Source organism: Phyllostomus discolor (genome assembly GCF_004126475.2).
Source record: "Phyllostomus discolor isolate MPI-MPIP mPhyDis1 chromosome 15 unlocalized genomic scaffold, mPhyDis1.pri.v3 mPhyDis1_scaffold_2, whole genome shotgun sequence".
Classification (NCBI taxonomy): domain Eukaryota; kingdom Metazoa; phylum Chordata; class Mammalia; order Chiroptera; family Phyllostomidae; genus Phyllostomus; species Phyllostomus discolor.
The window spans coordinates 292,093-308,138 of NW_023397491.1; the positions used below are offsets into that span (position 1 = coordinate 292,093).

Genomic DNA, 16,046 nt, shown 5'->3' on the forward strand with positions numbered 1-16,046 from the left:
CCTGAAGTTTTCTTTCTTTGTTGTGTCTTTATCTGGTTTTGGAGTTAGGATGATGTTGGCCTCATAAAAAGAGGTTGGGAGACTCCCATCTTTTTGGATTTTTTGGAATAGTCTCTGAAGGATAGGGGTTAGCTCTTCCTTAAATGCTTTGTAGAATTCTCCTGTGAAACCATCTGGTCCCGTGGCTTTTGTGTGTTGGGAGTTTTGTGATTACTGCTTCAATTTCTTTTGTTGTTATTGGTCTGTTCAGGCTTTCTGCTTCTTTTTCATTGAGTTTTGGAAGATTATATTTTTCTAGAAAGTTGTCCATTTCACCTAGGTTTTCAAATTTCTTGGCATACAGCTCTTTGTAGTAATTTCTTACAATCCTTCGTATTTCTGTGGTATCTGTTGTAATCTCTCCTCTTTCATTTCTGATTGTGTTTATTTGTGTCTTCTCTCTTTTTTTCTTGATGAGTCTGCTTAAAGGCTTGTCGATTTTGTTTATCTTTTCAAAGAACCAGCTCTTGGATTCATTGATTCTTAGAATTGTGCTTTTAGTCTCTATGTCATTTAATTCTGCTCTGATCTTGGTTATTTCCTTCCTTCTGCTTGCTCTGGGCTGCCTTTGTTGTTGTTCCTTGAGTTCTTGTAGATGTAGGGTAGGTTGTTTGTTTGGAATGTTTCTAACCTTTTTAGGTGGGCCTGTATTGCTATGAACTTCCCTCTCAGGACTGCCTTGGCTGTGTCCCATAAGTTTTGTATTGTTGTGAGTTCTTTTTCATTTGTTTCCAGAAACCTTTTGATTTCTTCCCTAATATCATTCTTGACCCATTCATTGTTTAATAGCATGCTATGTAATCTCCATGATTTTGAGTGTTTTTGGTTTTTTTCCTTTGGATTGGTTTCTAGCTTCGGTCCCTTGTGGTCTGAGAAAATGCTTGGTATGATTTCAATTTTCTTGAAATTCCCTAGGCTTGTTTTGTGACCTATCATGTGGTCTATCTTTGAGAATGTTCCGTGTATATTTGAAAAGAATGTATATTTATCTTCTTTTGGATGGAGGGCTCTGTATATATCAGTAAAGTCCATTTCATCAAGGGTATTGTTCAATGCCACAATATCTTTGTTAATATTTTGTTTAGAAGATCTGTCCATTTTTGATAGTGGGGTGTTAAAATCTCCCACTATAATTGTGTTGCTGTCCATTTCTTTCTTGAGGTTCTCTAAGATTTTCTTTATGTATTTTGGCGCTCCTATGTTGGGTGTATATATATTTACAATATTTATGTCTTCTTGGTGAATTCTTCCCTTGAGTATTATGAAGTGCCCTTCTGGGTCTCTCTTTATGTACCTTCTTTGGAAATCTATTTTGTCTGATATGAGTATTGCTACCCCGGCTTTTTTTCCCTGTCCATTTGCTTGGAAGATTTGTTTCCAGCCCTTCACTTTCAGCCTGTGTATGTCTTTTATCCTGAGGTGGGTCTCTTGTAGACAGCAGATATGTGGGTCATTTTTTCTTATCCAATCAGCTATTCTATGTCTGTTGGTTGGAGCATTTAATCCATTTACATTTAAGGTTATTATTGATAGGTACTTATTCATTGTCTTTTATGTACGTGTTTCTCTCTCTCTCTCTCTCTCTCCCCCTCTCTCTTTCTCCCCTCCCTTCCTTAAAGCAGTCCTTTTAGAATTTCTTTCAGAGCTGGTTTGGTTGAGGTGTATTTTTTTAGACTTCTTTTGTCTGGGAAGCTTCTTATTTGGCCTTCTATCTTGATTGAGAGACTTGCTGGATATAGTAGCCTTGGTTGCAGCCCTCTGGTTCTCATTACCTGGAGTATTTCTTGCCATTCTCTTCTGGCTTGAAGTGTTTCCATTGAGAAGTCAGCTGTTAGCCTTATTGGGGCTCCCTTGTATGTTACTTCTTTTTTCTCCCTTGCTGCCTTTAAGATTCTCTCTTTGTCTTGAAATTTGTCATTTTAATTATGATGTGCCTTGGGGTGGGTCTCTTTGGGTTCCTCTTGATTGGGACTCTCTGTGTTTCCTGGATTTGTGTGACTCTTTCTCTCATCAAATTAGGGAAGTTCTCCTTCATTACTTGTTCAACTAGGTTTCGATCCCTTGTTTTTCTTCTTCTCCTTCTGGTATCCCTATTATACGGATATTATTATGTTTCATATTGTCTTGCATTTCTCTTAATCCCTCTTCATTCTTTCTGAGCCTCTTTTCCTTTTCTTGCTCTTTCTGGATGCTGTTTTCTACTTTGTCCTCCAGCTCGCTAATCTGATCTTCTGCTTCATCAAGCCTGCTTTTCATTCCTTCTACTGTGTTCTTCAGTTCAGAAATTGTATTCTTCATTTCCTCTTGGCCTTTGTTGAGAGTTTCTATTTCCTTTTTCATGTTTATATAGTTTGCAGTGAGATTGATGTAGTTTCCCTCTAATTCTGAAAGCTCATTGTGAGTTCATTGAACTTCCTGGTAATCATTGTTTTGAACTCACTATCTGATAGTTGAGTTGCCTCTATTTCATTTAGCATTTTTCCTGAGGCTTCCTCCTTTCCCTTCTATTGGGGGTTGTTTCTTTGTTTTCTCATTGTTCGTGGGTTTCTTCTTTTTTCTTCTTGTTTGTTAATTTGATCTGTTCTAATTCCCTTTAATTATGGTGTGAACTTCTGTGGTAGAATATTAGCGAGATTCAGTGGTGCAATCTCCTTCATGTATCCTGGTGCTCACAGCTTCCCCCTATTCTTTTTTGTGATCAGTTGGAGGAGTAAGGCAAAATGGTTTAAAACAGCAAGACAGTATACTATGATATTTACATTAGCAGCCAGTAGAGAAGAGATGGGTTATCCTTTGGCTCCTTATAGTGTTAACTGTGATCCTCCACTCCACTATCCATGTTTTAGAAAGGATGGAAAGAAGGTAAGACTCTTGTTGGGGAGGAGAGGATTGTTCGTTGGATCTAGAAAACTGTGAGGCTGTGGGAAGTCAGATTCTATGGTAGAATTGGACTAAAGATTAGTATATAGGAGTCGTGAGTAAAAGAATAGAGACAACCCCCACAATAGTATAGTTCAAAAAATTGCAAAGTGGGCTGAGATCAGGTAGGGGTATTGAGAAGCAATTACAATTGTATAGACTAGGTCTTATTAACAGTAATAGTAAAGTGACAGTCTTGTGGCAGAATCGATGAGGTCTAGATAACAAGAATAAAGAGTATAGAACCTTGCGAGGTGTATTAAAGGAACACAGATGAAGGATAGTAACTTCTCAACACCTTGTGCCTGAGATACCAGGGGGAACCTATCAAATGACAGTATAACCAGCCAAGCAAAGAAAATTATACAGAAAGAAAAAGAATACCAAAATATTATTAAAATAAAAAATGTTGGAAGAGTGAGAAAAAGATAATACAAATTTTCAGTAACTTGCAAGATTAAAAAAAAAAAGAAAGAAAAGCAGAAGATGTAGTGCAGGAGAGATAAATTTGGAGTGGAAAGAATAATATTAGGATGAATGGAAGAGAAACATAAGGGATTGCGAGAAAAAAATAATAAGAATTGAAAAATAAAATGTCATATAAAACACAAGATAAAATCTATCAACCAACAACATCCAGAGAAACCAAACAAAACCAAACAAAACCAAAAACAAACAAAAACAAAAAGCAAAACAAAACAAAGAAAAAAAACAAAAAAGAAAAGGGTAAAAACAAACAAACAAACAAACAAAACAAACAAACAAACAAAACCCCTCTTGTTGGTTTCTAACTGGCCAGACCAGTTTTTCTGATCTTGCTGGCTTCAGCTGGCTGAGGGACCATTGAAATGCTTTTCTATCTCCTAGCCAGACCTCAGGTGGTGTTACAGGTAGCGTGGGCGCTCCCGAACACACTGGCTCTTTGGGTGTCACTCCCACGTTCTTCCGGACTCCGGGGTCCTGCAGGTTTCCAGGTCTATGCTCTCAGGAGACACCTGTGAGGTTTTGGGATTCACTGCACCCTCCCTGGGGATTGTAAAAGAGCGCACCCCTCCCCCAAACTTTTGAGATTCTGGGTCTAGGATCGCCCTAAGTGCCTCACCGTGACCCTTCTGAGATCAAAGCGCGCGAGAGTCAGCCATCCTGACAGTGCACACGCCAAGCTGTTTCCAGCTCCGTGTTTCCCGCCGAACCACACTCAACCGGGTGTTGGCGCCTTTCCCGGCTCCCCTGGTCGGGCTGGCTGGAAATCTCTGAGCCACCACTGTAGGAACGCACCAAGTGCCACTTCCCTCCCGGGATTGCAGCGCGCAATTCAGGCCTCCCTATGGGGTGCGAGCCGAGTGCGGCCGGTTCTGTCCACAGATCTGCACTTCCACTAAGCTAGGGGTGCAGGCGTCCTTTCAGGCTCCCCCTGGTCTTGTTGGCTAGAGTCCCTCACTCCTCCCAGGTCTCTGGGCGGGCGATCATAGTCCCTGGGCGATTTTTTCCCAGTCCAACTGGCCAATCTGTTCCTTTTAGCAACACGTTGTCCCCTGGAGTTGCTCACCCCCGTATTCGGGGGAGGGAGCAGTGACTTCCCTCTCCCGGGTTCCCTGGTGCAGAACCCCGAGCACCGGGCAGGCCTGGGGTCTGTACACCCTTAGACTCCGCGCTGATCCCTGGGCCCCTTTTGTCGTGTAGCCATCTCCTTACCGTCTGGTTTTCTGGCGAGTGCAATAATTTTTGATGTCCTGCTTTAAAAAATGATTCAGTAACCTGGCCCACTTGCTCTGTTTCTCCACCGATCCGTGAGTTTCCCCCCTCTTCACAGAAGCTGAGAAAAACGCTGCCTAGAGTAAAGCCGCCATCTTCTCTCCACCTGATTGTGTGGTTTTTATCTTTTGTTTTATTTTCATGGTGTATCATATCCCTTGATTTGCAAATATTGTACCAAGCTTGCATCTCTGAAATAAATCCCACTTGATCATAGTGTATGATCTTTTTAATGTATTGTTGAATCCAGTTTGGTAATATTTTGTTAGGGATTTTAGCATCTATGTTCATCAGATATATTGGCCTGTAATCTTGCTTTCTCTGAAGACTCTGTATCAAGTTTTAAAATTAGAATAATGCTGGCCTCAAAAAATGAGCTTGGGAGTGCTGTCCTCTTGAATTTTTTTGGAGTAATTAGAGAAGGAGAGTTGTTTGTTCTCCTTTCTTTTTTAAATCCTCACATTATGACATTTTTAAAAATATATTTTGATTATGCTATTACAGTTGTCCCATTTCCCCCTTCACTCCCCTCCACCCTGTATACCCTCTCCCACCCACATCTCCCCCTTTAGTCATGTCCATGTGTCATACTTAAGTTCTTTAGCTTCTACATTTCCCATACAATTTTTACCCTCCCCCTATCTATTTTCAACCTACAATCTATGCTACTTATTCTCTGTACCTTTTCCCCCTCTCTCCTCCTCTCACTCCCCTGTTGCTAACCCTCCATGTGATTCTCCATTTCTGTGGTTCTGTTCCTGTTCTAGTTGTTTGCTTAGTTTCTTTTGGTTTTGCTTTAGGTGTGGTTGTTGATATTTGTGAGTTTGCTGTCGTTTTACTATACATGTCTTTTCTTTATCTTCTTTTCTTAGATAAGTCCCTTTAACATTTCATAAAATAAGGGCTTGGTGATGATGAACTCCTTTAACTTGACCTTGTCTGAGAAGCACTTTGCTCTTCCATTCTAAATGAAAGCTTTGCTGGTTAGAGTAATCTCGGATATAGGTCCTTGCCTTTCATGACTTGGAATACTTCTTTCTAGACCCTTCTTGTCTGTAAGGTCTCTTTTGAGAAATCAGCTGACAGTCTGATGGGAACTCCTTTGTAGGTTACTGTCCCCTTATCTCTTGCTGCTTCTAGGATTCTCTCCTTCATTTTTACCTTGGCTAATGTAATTATGATGTGCCATGGTGTGTTTCTTCTTGGGTCCAACTTCTCTGGGACTCTCCGAGCTTCCTGGATTTCCTGGAAGTCTATTTCCTTTACTAGAATGGGGAAGTTCTCCTTTATTATTTGTTCAAATACCTGCTCAATCTGTTGCTTTTCCTCTTCTCCTTCTGGTACCCCTATAATTCTGATGTTGGAACATTTAAAGATGTCCTGGAGGTTCCTAAGCTTCTCCTCATTTTTTTTTTGAATTCTTATTTCTCCATTCTTTCCTGTTTGGTTGTTTTTTTCTTCCTTCTGGTCCATTCTATTGTTTTGAGTCCCAGTTTCCTTCCCATCACTATTGGTTCTCCGTAAATTTTCCTTCATCTCTTTTATGATAACCTGCATTTTTTCATCTAATTTGCTCCCAAAATCAATCAATTCTGTGAGCTTCCTGATCACCAGTGTTTTGAACTGTGCATCTGATAGACTGGCTATCTCTCGGTCACTTAAAATGATGAGTCCTGGGACATTTATCTGTTCTTCTGTTTGAGACATATCTCTCTCTTTTTTTGGGGGGGGGGGTCTGGTCACTCCTGTTACCGGGAGGGGCAGAGCCTTATGTGTTCACCAAGGCTGGGCACCCCAGTCACTAGATTGTGACATTGTATGTGAGGGCGGGGGCAGGGGTGGGGGCAGGGGCGGGAGGGAACAATGGCAGTAGCTCCATTCTCTGTGGGACCTCAGTCCCTTCTCTGGGATCCTGGGTTGTGTTCTCTGCCCTGCTCCACATACACCGCCTCACTGGGTCTGCCAGCTGCCGCTTGCATACTCAGGGTCTACCCGCTGCAATCTTGCAGGCCCGAGATGCCTTATACTCTCCCGGTTGCCTTATGTACCTATCTGTCTCAGCTCTCCTTGCTGTGGCCTGTGCTGCGCCCCGCGCCTGGCTGCTCCTCTCAGCCCCTCCTACTGGTCTTGATGAACGGGTCTATGGGTCTACTTCGACTTCTTGGCTGTCCGACTTCCATTCAGATAAATTCTCTGTCAGTTCTGGGTGTTATTCTGCCTCTAAATTGTTGTTGTTCTAATCTTGGTTGTGCGTGGAGGTATGGTACGTCCACCTATGCCTCCATCTTGGCTGGAAGTCACATTATGACATTTTGTTCATTGCTTTTAGAGACAGAGGAAGGGAGGGGGGAAGAGAGAGACAGACATACAGACAGACATGGATGTGAGAGAAAACACTGATGGATTTGATTAGTGGCCTCACACACATGCCCTGATCCGGATCAAACCTATAACCTAAGTATGTACCCTGACCAGGAATTGAACCCACAACCTTCAGTATACAGTATGATGCTCCAACTAACCAAGCCACACCAGTCAGGGCTTGCATTTGTTCTCCCATGAAGCCATCTAGTCTCAGACTTTTTCTTTGTTTGGAGTTTTTTGATTACTGCTTCAATTAATTGTAACTACCTATTCAGATTTTCTGATTCTTCTTGATTCAGTTTTGGAAGATTGTATGTTTCTAGGAATTCATCCATTTTATCTGGATTGTCCAATTTGTTGGTATATAGTTGTTCATAGTCCCTTCTTAGAAATTTCTATATTATCAGTTGTTACTTTTCCTGTTTTCTGATTTTTTTTCTGATTTTATTTCTTTGTGTCCTTTCTCTTTTTATGCTTGATGAGGATGATTAAATGTTTGTCAATCTTGGTTATCTTTTCAAAGAACCACATTTTAGTTTCACTGATCTTTTGTATTTTTTAGACTCACTTATTTCTACTCTGATCTTTATTATTTCCTTTCTTCTACTCACTTTGGGCTTTGTCTGTTGTTTGTTTGAGTTTTTTCTTGTTTTATTGAGGTAGGCCTGTAATGCTATGAATTTTCTCCTTAGGATTGTTTTCATTATGTCCCATAGATTTTGTGTTGTTGTGTTCTTATTTTCATTTGTTTCAAGATATTGTTTGATTTCTTCCTTGATCTCTTATTACTAACCCACTCATTGTTTATTAACATGTTATTTAGCCTCCAAGTCTTTTTTGTGTTTTTCAGTTTTTTAATTGTGATTGATTCTAGCCTCATGCCATTATGGTCAGGGAAGATGCATGACATATCAATCTTCTTAAATATACTGAGCCTTGTTTTGTGTCCTATCATATAGTCTATCCTATGAATGTTCCATGTGCACTTGAAATGAATATGTATTAGTTCTGCTTCTTTGGGGCAAAATACTCTGAAGATAACAATTAAATCCATCTGATCTAGTGTGTCATTTAAGGCTGCTATCTCTTTGTTGACTTTCTGTCTGTAAGATCAATCCACTGATGTCAAATGTGTGTTATGTGATGTCAAATGGGTGTTAAAATCCCCTCCTATGTCTATATTACCTTTGTTCCCTCCTTTATATTCATCAGTATTTCCTTCCCATAAATACTTAGGTGCTCATGTGTGGGGAGCATAAATGTTTACAAAGATTACATCCTCTTTTTGGTTTTCTCCCTCTATTGTTATGTAGTGTCTTTCTTTGTCTCTTACTATAACTTTGGTTTTAAAGTCTATTTCATTAGATGTTAAGAATTGCTGGCTTGGTTTTTTTCATTTACATATGCATGAAGTCTCTTTTACCATTTCCTCACTTTTAGTCTGTGTGTATCTTGTGTTCTGAGGTGAGTCTCTTGTAGCCAGAATATATGTGGGTTTTGTTATCTTACATGTTCAGCTACTATGTCTTTTGACTGGAGCATTTAAGCCATCTACATTTAAAGTGACTATGGATAGGTATGTATTTATTGTCACTTTATTGTTTTAACTTTGCTAGTTTTCTTCTTTTCCTCCTCCTCCTCCCTCTCCTACTTCTCCTTCCCCCACTTCCTCTTGAAGATCTTTAACATTACTGGTTTGGTGGTAACAAACTCCTTTGGATTTCTCTTATCTGGGAAGCTATTATTTCGCCTTCAACTTCAAATGATAGCCTTGTTGGGCAATGTAGCTTTTGTTGTAGGTCCTTGCTTCTTATCAATTTGAATATTTCATGCCAATCCCTTCAGGCCTGAAGTGTTTCTGTTGAGAAATCAGCTGACAGTCTTATGGAAGCTCCCATGTAGGTAACTAACTGCCTTTCTCTCAATGCTTTTAAGATTCTCTTTTGGTTTTTAACCTTTGCCATTTTAATTATGTTTTGTCTTGGTGCAAGCCTCTTAGGGTTCATCTTATTTGGGACTCTGCACTTTCTGAACTTGTGTGTCTTTTTCCTTCACCAGGTTAGGGAAATGTTCAGTCATTATTTCTTGAAATGGATTCTTGATCCCTTTCTCTCTCTCTTGTCCTTCTCATATCCCTATGATGCAGATCCTATTACTCTTCATGTTGTCCCAAAAGTCCCTTAAACTATCCACATTTTTTAAAAATGTTTTTTCTTTTTGCTGCTCTGATTAGATATTTTCTGCTACCTTGTCTTCCAATCACTGATTCAATCCTCTGCTTCATCCAACCTACAGTTTATTCCTTCTAGTGTAGTCTTCATTTCAGATATTGTATTCTTCATTTCTGATTGGCCCCTTTTTATGGTTTCTATGTCCTTCTTCATGCTGTTGTAATTCTCACTAAGTTCCTTCGGCATCCCTTCAACCTTTTTTTTTTTTTAATTCCATATCTGATCCATAGTTTGACTCCATTTAATTAAGCTCTTTTTTTTTCTGACAATTTCTCCTTTCATTTGAGGCATGTTTCTTTGTCTCCCCATTTTGCCTGCCTCTTGGTGTTTGTTTCTATGTATTAGGTAGATCTGCTATGACTCCCAGTCTTCATGGGGTAGACTTATACTGTAGGTGTCCTGAGAGACCCAGTGGCACAGTCTCCTTGATCACCTTGGCTGGATTTCTCAGGAATACCCTTTGTGTAGGTAATATGGGCCCTCCTGTTGGAACTGAATTTTGGTGCTATTGGCCCATGCTGGTTGTGAGGATCAATCCCAACCAGTGTACAAGCTACAGTTCAGGTGCTGACCACATGAAGCAGAATTTGCCTCTGTAGGGTCCTGTGCCTACTGAGGTCCCCCTTTGGATATGTCTCTCATGAAGGTAAATGGATCTTGCTCTGATGTGGTCTGAAGCTAGCCACTGTGTGTGTTGGTTCTGCAACCTCTTGGGGTGGGCTCTGGAGCGGTCCAATGTCAGACACTGCCTGTTACTGGCCCTGGGCAACCTTTCTGATGCTACAAAGCTATCTGCAGCTGTTACTGTTTCTGTTAGGCCTCAATATGTGCAGGTAGGACCAAACCACACACCAAGGGCACTTTTACCAGCACTGGGTCCAGAGGCAAGTCCGCAAAAGTCCTAATGCACCCTAAGATCCACCTCTTCCTGTCTCTGCCTGCCAGCTGACTGTTACACTCAGTCACTGGCTGTTGTCAAGTTGTCTAAGACAAGCGAGTCACCAGAGAGGGCTGAGTAGTGTTCACCAGACTGAAACATGTTTGAACTTGGTGCCAATGCTGGGTGTGAGGTCACTCAGCAAATGTCCCAGGGTCCACCAAGTCTAGCTGCCATGTGCTGGGTGCTTAAACACCTTTGTGGTGTGGACGAGTTTAAGAAATCATCAGAGTGAGGCCAGTAGAGTTTATCCAGGCCAAACAGACCAAGATTTGGCCTTGTGATGGGAGGTCTCTACACAGGTTGGGCATGTGAGGAAAAAAAATGGCCCCCATACTAGACCCATACAACTCAGTCTGTCCAGAGTTTTCCCAAGCTCAGCTGAGGAGATTTGAGAGGATAGGGCCAGTAGATCCCCCATGAGATGGAAACGTTGGTCAGGCTTTGGAGAAGTTGAGGGTCATGGCTTTTACCCCAGAGCCACACAACTCAGGCTTTCCCAGATTCTGCCAAGACCTCAGCAGGGTGGAGTCACCAAGACTTGGGAGGGTGGGACTGGTGAATCTCCCACAGAGGGGACACATCTCAGGTCAAGTTCACAGGAAATGGCCCCACCCCAAAGCCACACAATTCAGTCACTGACACCCCCTGAGTCTGTTTGGACCTCTATACCCTGGCCCAGGCAGCGGACTCCTCAGCAGGGGTGGATTACAGGGAGCCAGAGAATGAGGCTATTGCATTTCCCCAGGCTGATGCTACACGGAAGGGGGTGTTCCACCCAAGAAAGATGACATCTGTGGTGTGGGAGAGGGCTCAGCACAGGGATCTTGGCAGCTATATCTTTAGCTTTCTCCCCCGAGCCATAAACTTCCATCTCTCCTCAAGCAGCTCTATTCTACTCTACCCTCCCTTTGACAGAGCCCAGGGTCAGTGGCCGTCAATGAGATTTTTTGTGTTGCCCTTTAAAAAGGTACTTGTGTCTCTAGCACCATGCTGTCAGGCCGAATCCCCACTTATTTTCAAAGTCAGGTATCCTGTGGGCATCTTTTCCTAGTTCTGGTGCTCTGGCTTGGGAAGCCCAGCTTGGAGTTGAGACCCCATGCTTCTCAGGGGGAACCTTTACAGCTGAAATATCCCTCCAGAATCTCAGTTGCCAGCCATGGGAGTGGGGCCAGCCCTTTTCTCATCTCTGCCCATCCACCTGTCTTGATGTGGTTTCTTTTGTAAATCCTTGGCTAGGATGGGGGAGCCAAGGGGTTGGTGGTGGCACAGAGGATGGCAGTGCCTGAGGCCCCTTACACAGGAGGGCTGCGGGTTGTGGCGCACATGTCTAGGGGTCGTATGTTTACCTCATTCTCCCATTCCTTTTTTTTTCCCTCTGCCTCGGTGGAGGTTGATCAGGACTCCTGCTCCATCCACGGGGCATGCAGGATGGAGGAAAACATTCTTCTGGCTGCTTGGTTTGACACGCTGGCCCAGCAGGACTTAGTCTCTGGGTCCAGGTTGCCTAGGTCAACCAGCTGGCCTGGTGGGACTTAAGTGTCTGTGCCTCGGCTTCCAGGGTCGACCAGGCGGCTTGGCGGGACATAGTCTCCAGGCCTGGGCTGCGGGAGATGACCAGCTGGTGTGGCAGGACTTAGTCTCTTGGTCAGGGCTAGGGGAGTCGACCAGTTGGCCTGATGAGACGTAGTCTTTGGGCCTGGTCTGCCCGGGTCAACCAGATGGTGTGCCAGTACTTAGTATCTAGGCCAGAGTTGTGGTGGTCAACCAGCTGGCCGGGTGGGACTTCCTCTCTTGGCCTGGGCTGCGAGGGTTGATGAGCTGGCGTGGTGGGACTTACTCTTTTGGTCCGGTGGGACTTAGTCTCTGGGCCCAGGTGGCAGGGATTGACCACCTGGACCACATGACCTGGTTTCTGGGCCTGCTCAGCTAGGGTCAACCAGCTGGCCCATTGGGTCTTAGTCTCTGGGTCCGAGGTGCCCGGTTCAACCAGCTGGCCTGGCAGGACTTAGTTTCTGGGCCCGGGCCACCCAGGTTGAACAGCTGGACTTGTGGGACTTAGTGTCTAGGCTAGGGCTGTGTGGGTCAATAAGCTGGACTGGCAGGACTTACTCTCTGGCCCTGGCTGCCTGGGTCAATTAGCTGGCCCAGCAAAACTTAGTCTCTGGGCCAGGGACTAAAGGTCCCTGGTCGACCGGCTGGCCAGGTGAGACTTGAGTCTGTGGGCCTGGGCTTCAGGGGTAGACAAGCTGGCTCAGTGCAACTTAGTCTCTGGGACAGGTCTGCCTGGGTCATCCAGCTGGCAAGGCAGGACTTAATCTCTGGGCCTGGGTTGCCCAGGTAGACCAGCTGTCCTGGCGGGACTTAAGTCTCTGTGCCTCAGCTGCCAGGGTTGACTAGCTGGCCTGGTGGGACGTAGTCTCCAGGTGCTGGTCTCTGGGAGAGGTGCCTGGGTAGACCAGCTGGCCCGGCAGAATTAGTCTTGGCCCATGCTGCCTGAGTTGACCAGTTGGCCAAGTTGGACATAGTCCACACATCGGGCCTGCGGAGGTTGACAAGCTTGCCCTGCTTGGCTTAGTCTCTGGGCCCGGTCTACCTGGGTTGACCAGTTGGTGTGGTGGGACTTACTCTCTGGGCCCTGGCTGCAGGGGTCAACCAGCTGGCCGGGCAGGACTTAGTCTCTGGGCCTGGGCTGTGTGTGTTGACCAGCTGGCATAATGGGACTTGGTGTCTGGGCCCAGTTTCCAGGCGTTGAGCAGCTGGCTCGGCAGGACTTAGTCTATGGGCCAGGCCTGCCCAGGTCAACCAGTTGGCCCAGTGTGACTTATTCTCTCGGCCTGGGCTGCTCAGGTTGACCACCTGGCCAGGCAGGACTTAGTCTCCGGACCAAGGTTGTGGGGGTCAACCAACTGGCCCAGCAGCAATGTAGTCTCTGGGCCTGGGCTGCCTGAGTCCACCAGCTGGTTGGTGGGACTTAGTTTTTGGGCCTGGGTGGCAGGGGTCGACCAGCTGGCCCAGCATGACTTATTCTGTGGGCCATGGCTGTGGGGGGTGACCAGCTAGCCCTCTGGGACTTAATCTCTTGGCCCGGGTGGCTGTCATTGGCCAGATGGCCAGGCTGACTTAATCTCTGGGCCCGGGATGCACGTGTTGACCAGCTGGCACAAAGGGACTTAGTGCCTGGGCCCAGTTACAGGGCATCTACCAGCTGGCTCAGCAGGACTTAGTCTCTGGGCCAGGGCTGCCTGGGTAGAACTACTGGCCTAGCAGGACTTTGTCTCTAGTCCTGGGCTATGGGGCTTGATGACCTGGCTTCTAGGGACTTAGTCTCTGGGCCCAGGCTGCCTGGGTTGACCACCTGGCCTGGTGGGACTTAGTCTCTGGGCCTGGGTTGCCTAGGTTGACCAGCTGGACTGGAAGGACTTAGTGTCTAGGTTGGGGCTGCGAGGTTCGACCAGCTGGCCCAGTGGGACTTAGTCTCTGGGCCTGGGCTGCATGGTTGGACCAATTGGCCTGGTGGGACATAACTGTCTGAGATCAGGCTGCCTGGGTGCACCGGCTGGCCTGGTGTGACAATCTCTGGGCCCAGGCAGCCTGGGTCGACCAGCTGGCCTGGCGGGACTTAGTCTCTGGGCTTGGGCTGCCTGGGTCGACCAGCTGGCCCAGTGGGACTTAGCCTGTTGGCCATGGCTGTGGGAGTCAACAAGCTGGCCCTGTGGAAGTTAATCTCTTGGCCTGGGCGGCCGTCGTCAGCCAGCTGGCCTGGCTGGACTTAGTCTCTGGGCCCAGGATGTACGTGTTGAACATCTGGCATGAAGGGACTTAGTCTCTTGGCTCAGTTTGTGGGCATGGATCAGTTTGTTCAGCAGGACTTAGTCTCTGGGCCAGAGCTGCCCAAATAGAACAGCTGGCATGGCGGGACTTTGTCTCCGGGCTGGGGCTGCGGGACTTGACTAGCTGGCTCCCCAGGACTTAGTTTCTGGGCCCAGGCTGTCTGGGTTGACCAGCTGGCCCTGTGGGACTTAGTCTCTGGGCCTGGGCTGCACAGTTCGACCAGCTGGTCATGCAGGACTTAATCTCTGGGCCTGGGTTGCCTGGGTCAACTGGCAGGCCTGGCGAGACTTAGTTTCTGGATCTGGGCTGTGGGGTTGACAAGCTAGTCTGGCACGACACCGTCTCTGGGCCAGGACTGCATGGGTCAACCAGCTGACCTGGCGAACTCAGTCTCTGGACCCGGGCTGTGGGGGTGGACAAGCTGGTCCTGAGGGACTTAGTCTCTTGGCCTGGGCAGCCGTTGTTGGCCAGCTGGCCCAGCTGGACTTAGTCTCTGGGCCTGGTCTACCCAGGTCGACCTGCTGGCATGGTGGTACTTACTGTTTTGGCCCTGGCTGTGGGGGTCTACCAGCTGGCCTGGGGGGCTTTGTCTCTTGGCCTGGGCTGCGAGTGTCGGCCAGCTGTCCCAGATGGACTTAATCTGTGCCAGGGTTCCGGCAGTCGACCAGGTGTCCAGGTGGGACTTAGTCTATGGGCCAGGGCTGTGGGGTTCGACCTGCTGGCCCAGCAGGACTTCGTGTTTGGGTCCGGGCTGCCCAGGTGGAGCAGATGGCCAGGAAATACTTAGTTTCTGGGCCCGGGTTTCGGGGGTTGACCAGCTGGCCTGGCAGGACTCACTGTCTGGGCCTGGGCTTCGGCCCACTGGTCACGGTTTACCCGGCTCTGCCCTATGGCTGTGGTTCTCCCGACTTGACCCTCCAACCACCCTTCTCCAGTCTTGGCTGAACTGCCGCATTTCTTCTGGCTCAGCTGTTGGCCGGGCATCTCCCGCCTTCACCTACCAGCCACATCTTTCCTAGTTTGGCCCTGCTGCTGCTGTACTCCCAACTCTGCCTTCTAGCCACCCGTCTCCCATCTCAGTGGACTGGCCGTGGCTCTCATGGATTGGTCCTCCAGAGGCACATCTCCCACCTTTCCCCACCAGCCACGGGTATTCCGGATGGGCCCTCCAGCCGTGGTTCTCCTGTCTCCTCCTTCTGAATGTGGTTCTCCTGGCTTGCCCCTATAGGCACGATTCTCCCCGCTCAGCTAATCGAACCCGGTTCTCCTAGCTCAGCTCTCTGGCTGCGGTTCTCCTGACTTGGCTCTCTGGCTGCAGTTCTCTTGACTTGGACCTTTGGCCACGATTCTGCCATCTCAGCCCTCCTGGCACAGTTCTCTCAGCTCAGCTCTCTGGCTGTGTTTCTCCAGGCTCAGCCCTCTGGCCCCAGTTCTCCCAGCTTGGCCCTCTGACCATCCTTCTCAGGCTCAGCCCTCTGGCCGTGGGTCTCCCAGCTCAGTTCTCCAGCTGCAGTTCTCCCCACTTGGCCCTCTGGCAGTGGGTCTCCTGGTTCACAACTCTGGCTGCGATTCTCCCATCTCAGGCCTCTGACCGAAATTGTCCCAGCTCGGTCCTTCGGCTTAGGTTCTCTGGGCTCAGCCCTCTGGCCACCCTTCTTTCATCTTGGCCAACTGGCCACAGTTATCTGGGCTCAACTCTCCGTGGTTTTCCTGGCTCTGCTCTCTGGCTGCAGTTCTCCCGACTTGGACCTCCAGCCATGATTCTCCCATCTCGGACTTTCAGACACGGTTCTCCCATCTTGGCCCTCCTGATGTGGTTCTCCTGATCAGCCCTCTGGATGTGGTTCTCCCTGCTTGTTCCTCCAGCTGCTCTCCTCCCAGCTCAGCCCTCCTGTAGTGGTCCTCTCAACTTGGCCCTTGGGCCACAGTTCTCCTGGCTAGGCCCTCTGGCTGCAGTTCTTGTGGCT

The 16,046-nt window shown here is 47.0% G+C and overlaps 1 protein-coding gene across 1 annotated transcript in view; it reads right to left on the bottom strand.

Moving 5' to 3' along the window:
• LOC118498624 (insulin receptor-like) overlaps positions 1 to 15,063 on the bottom strand; it is a 43,115-nt gene extending 28,052 nt beyond the window's left edge. Inside the window, exons 1-2 of the mRNA XM_036017269.1 lie at positions 14,917 to 15,063; positions 14,620 to 14,719 (exon numbers count right to left, since the gene is read on the bottom strand). Of these exons, the coding sequence (XP_035873162.1) occupies positions 14,620 to 14,719; positions 14,917 to 15,063 (247 nt within the window). The remainder of the gene's footprint in view (positions 1 to 14,619; positions 14,720 to 14,916) is intronic.
• Between the last annotated feature and the right edge of the window lie 983 nt (positions 15,064 to 16,046).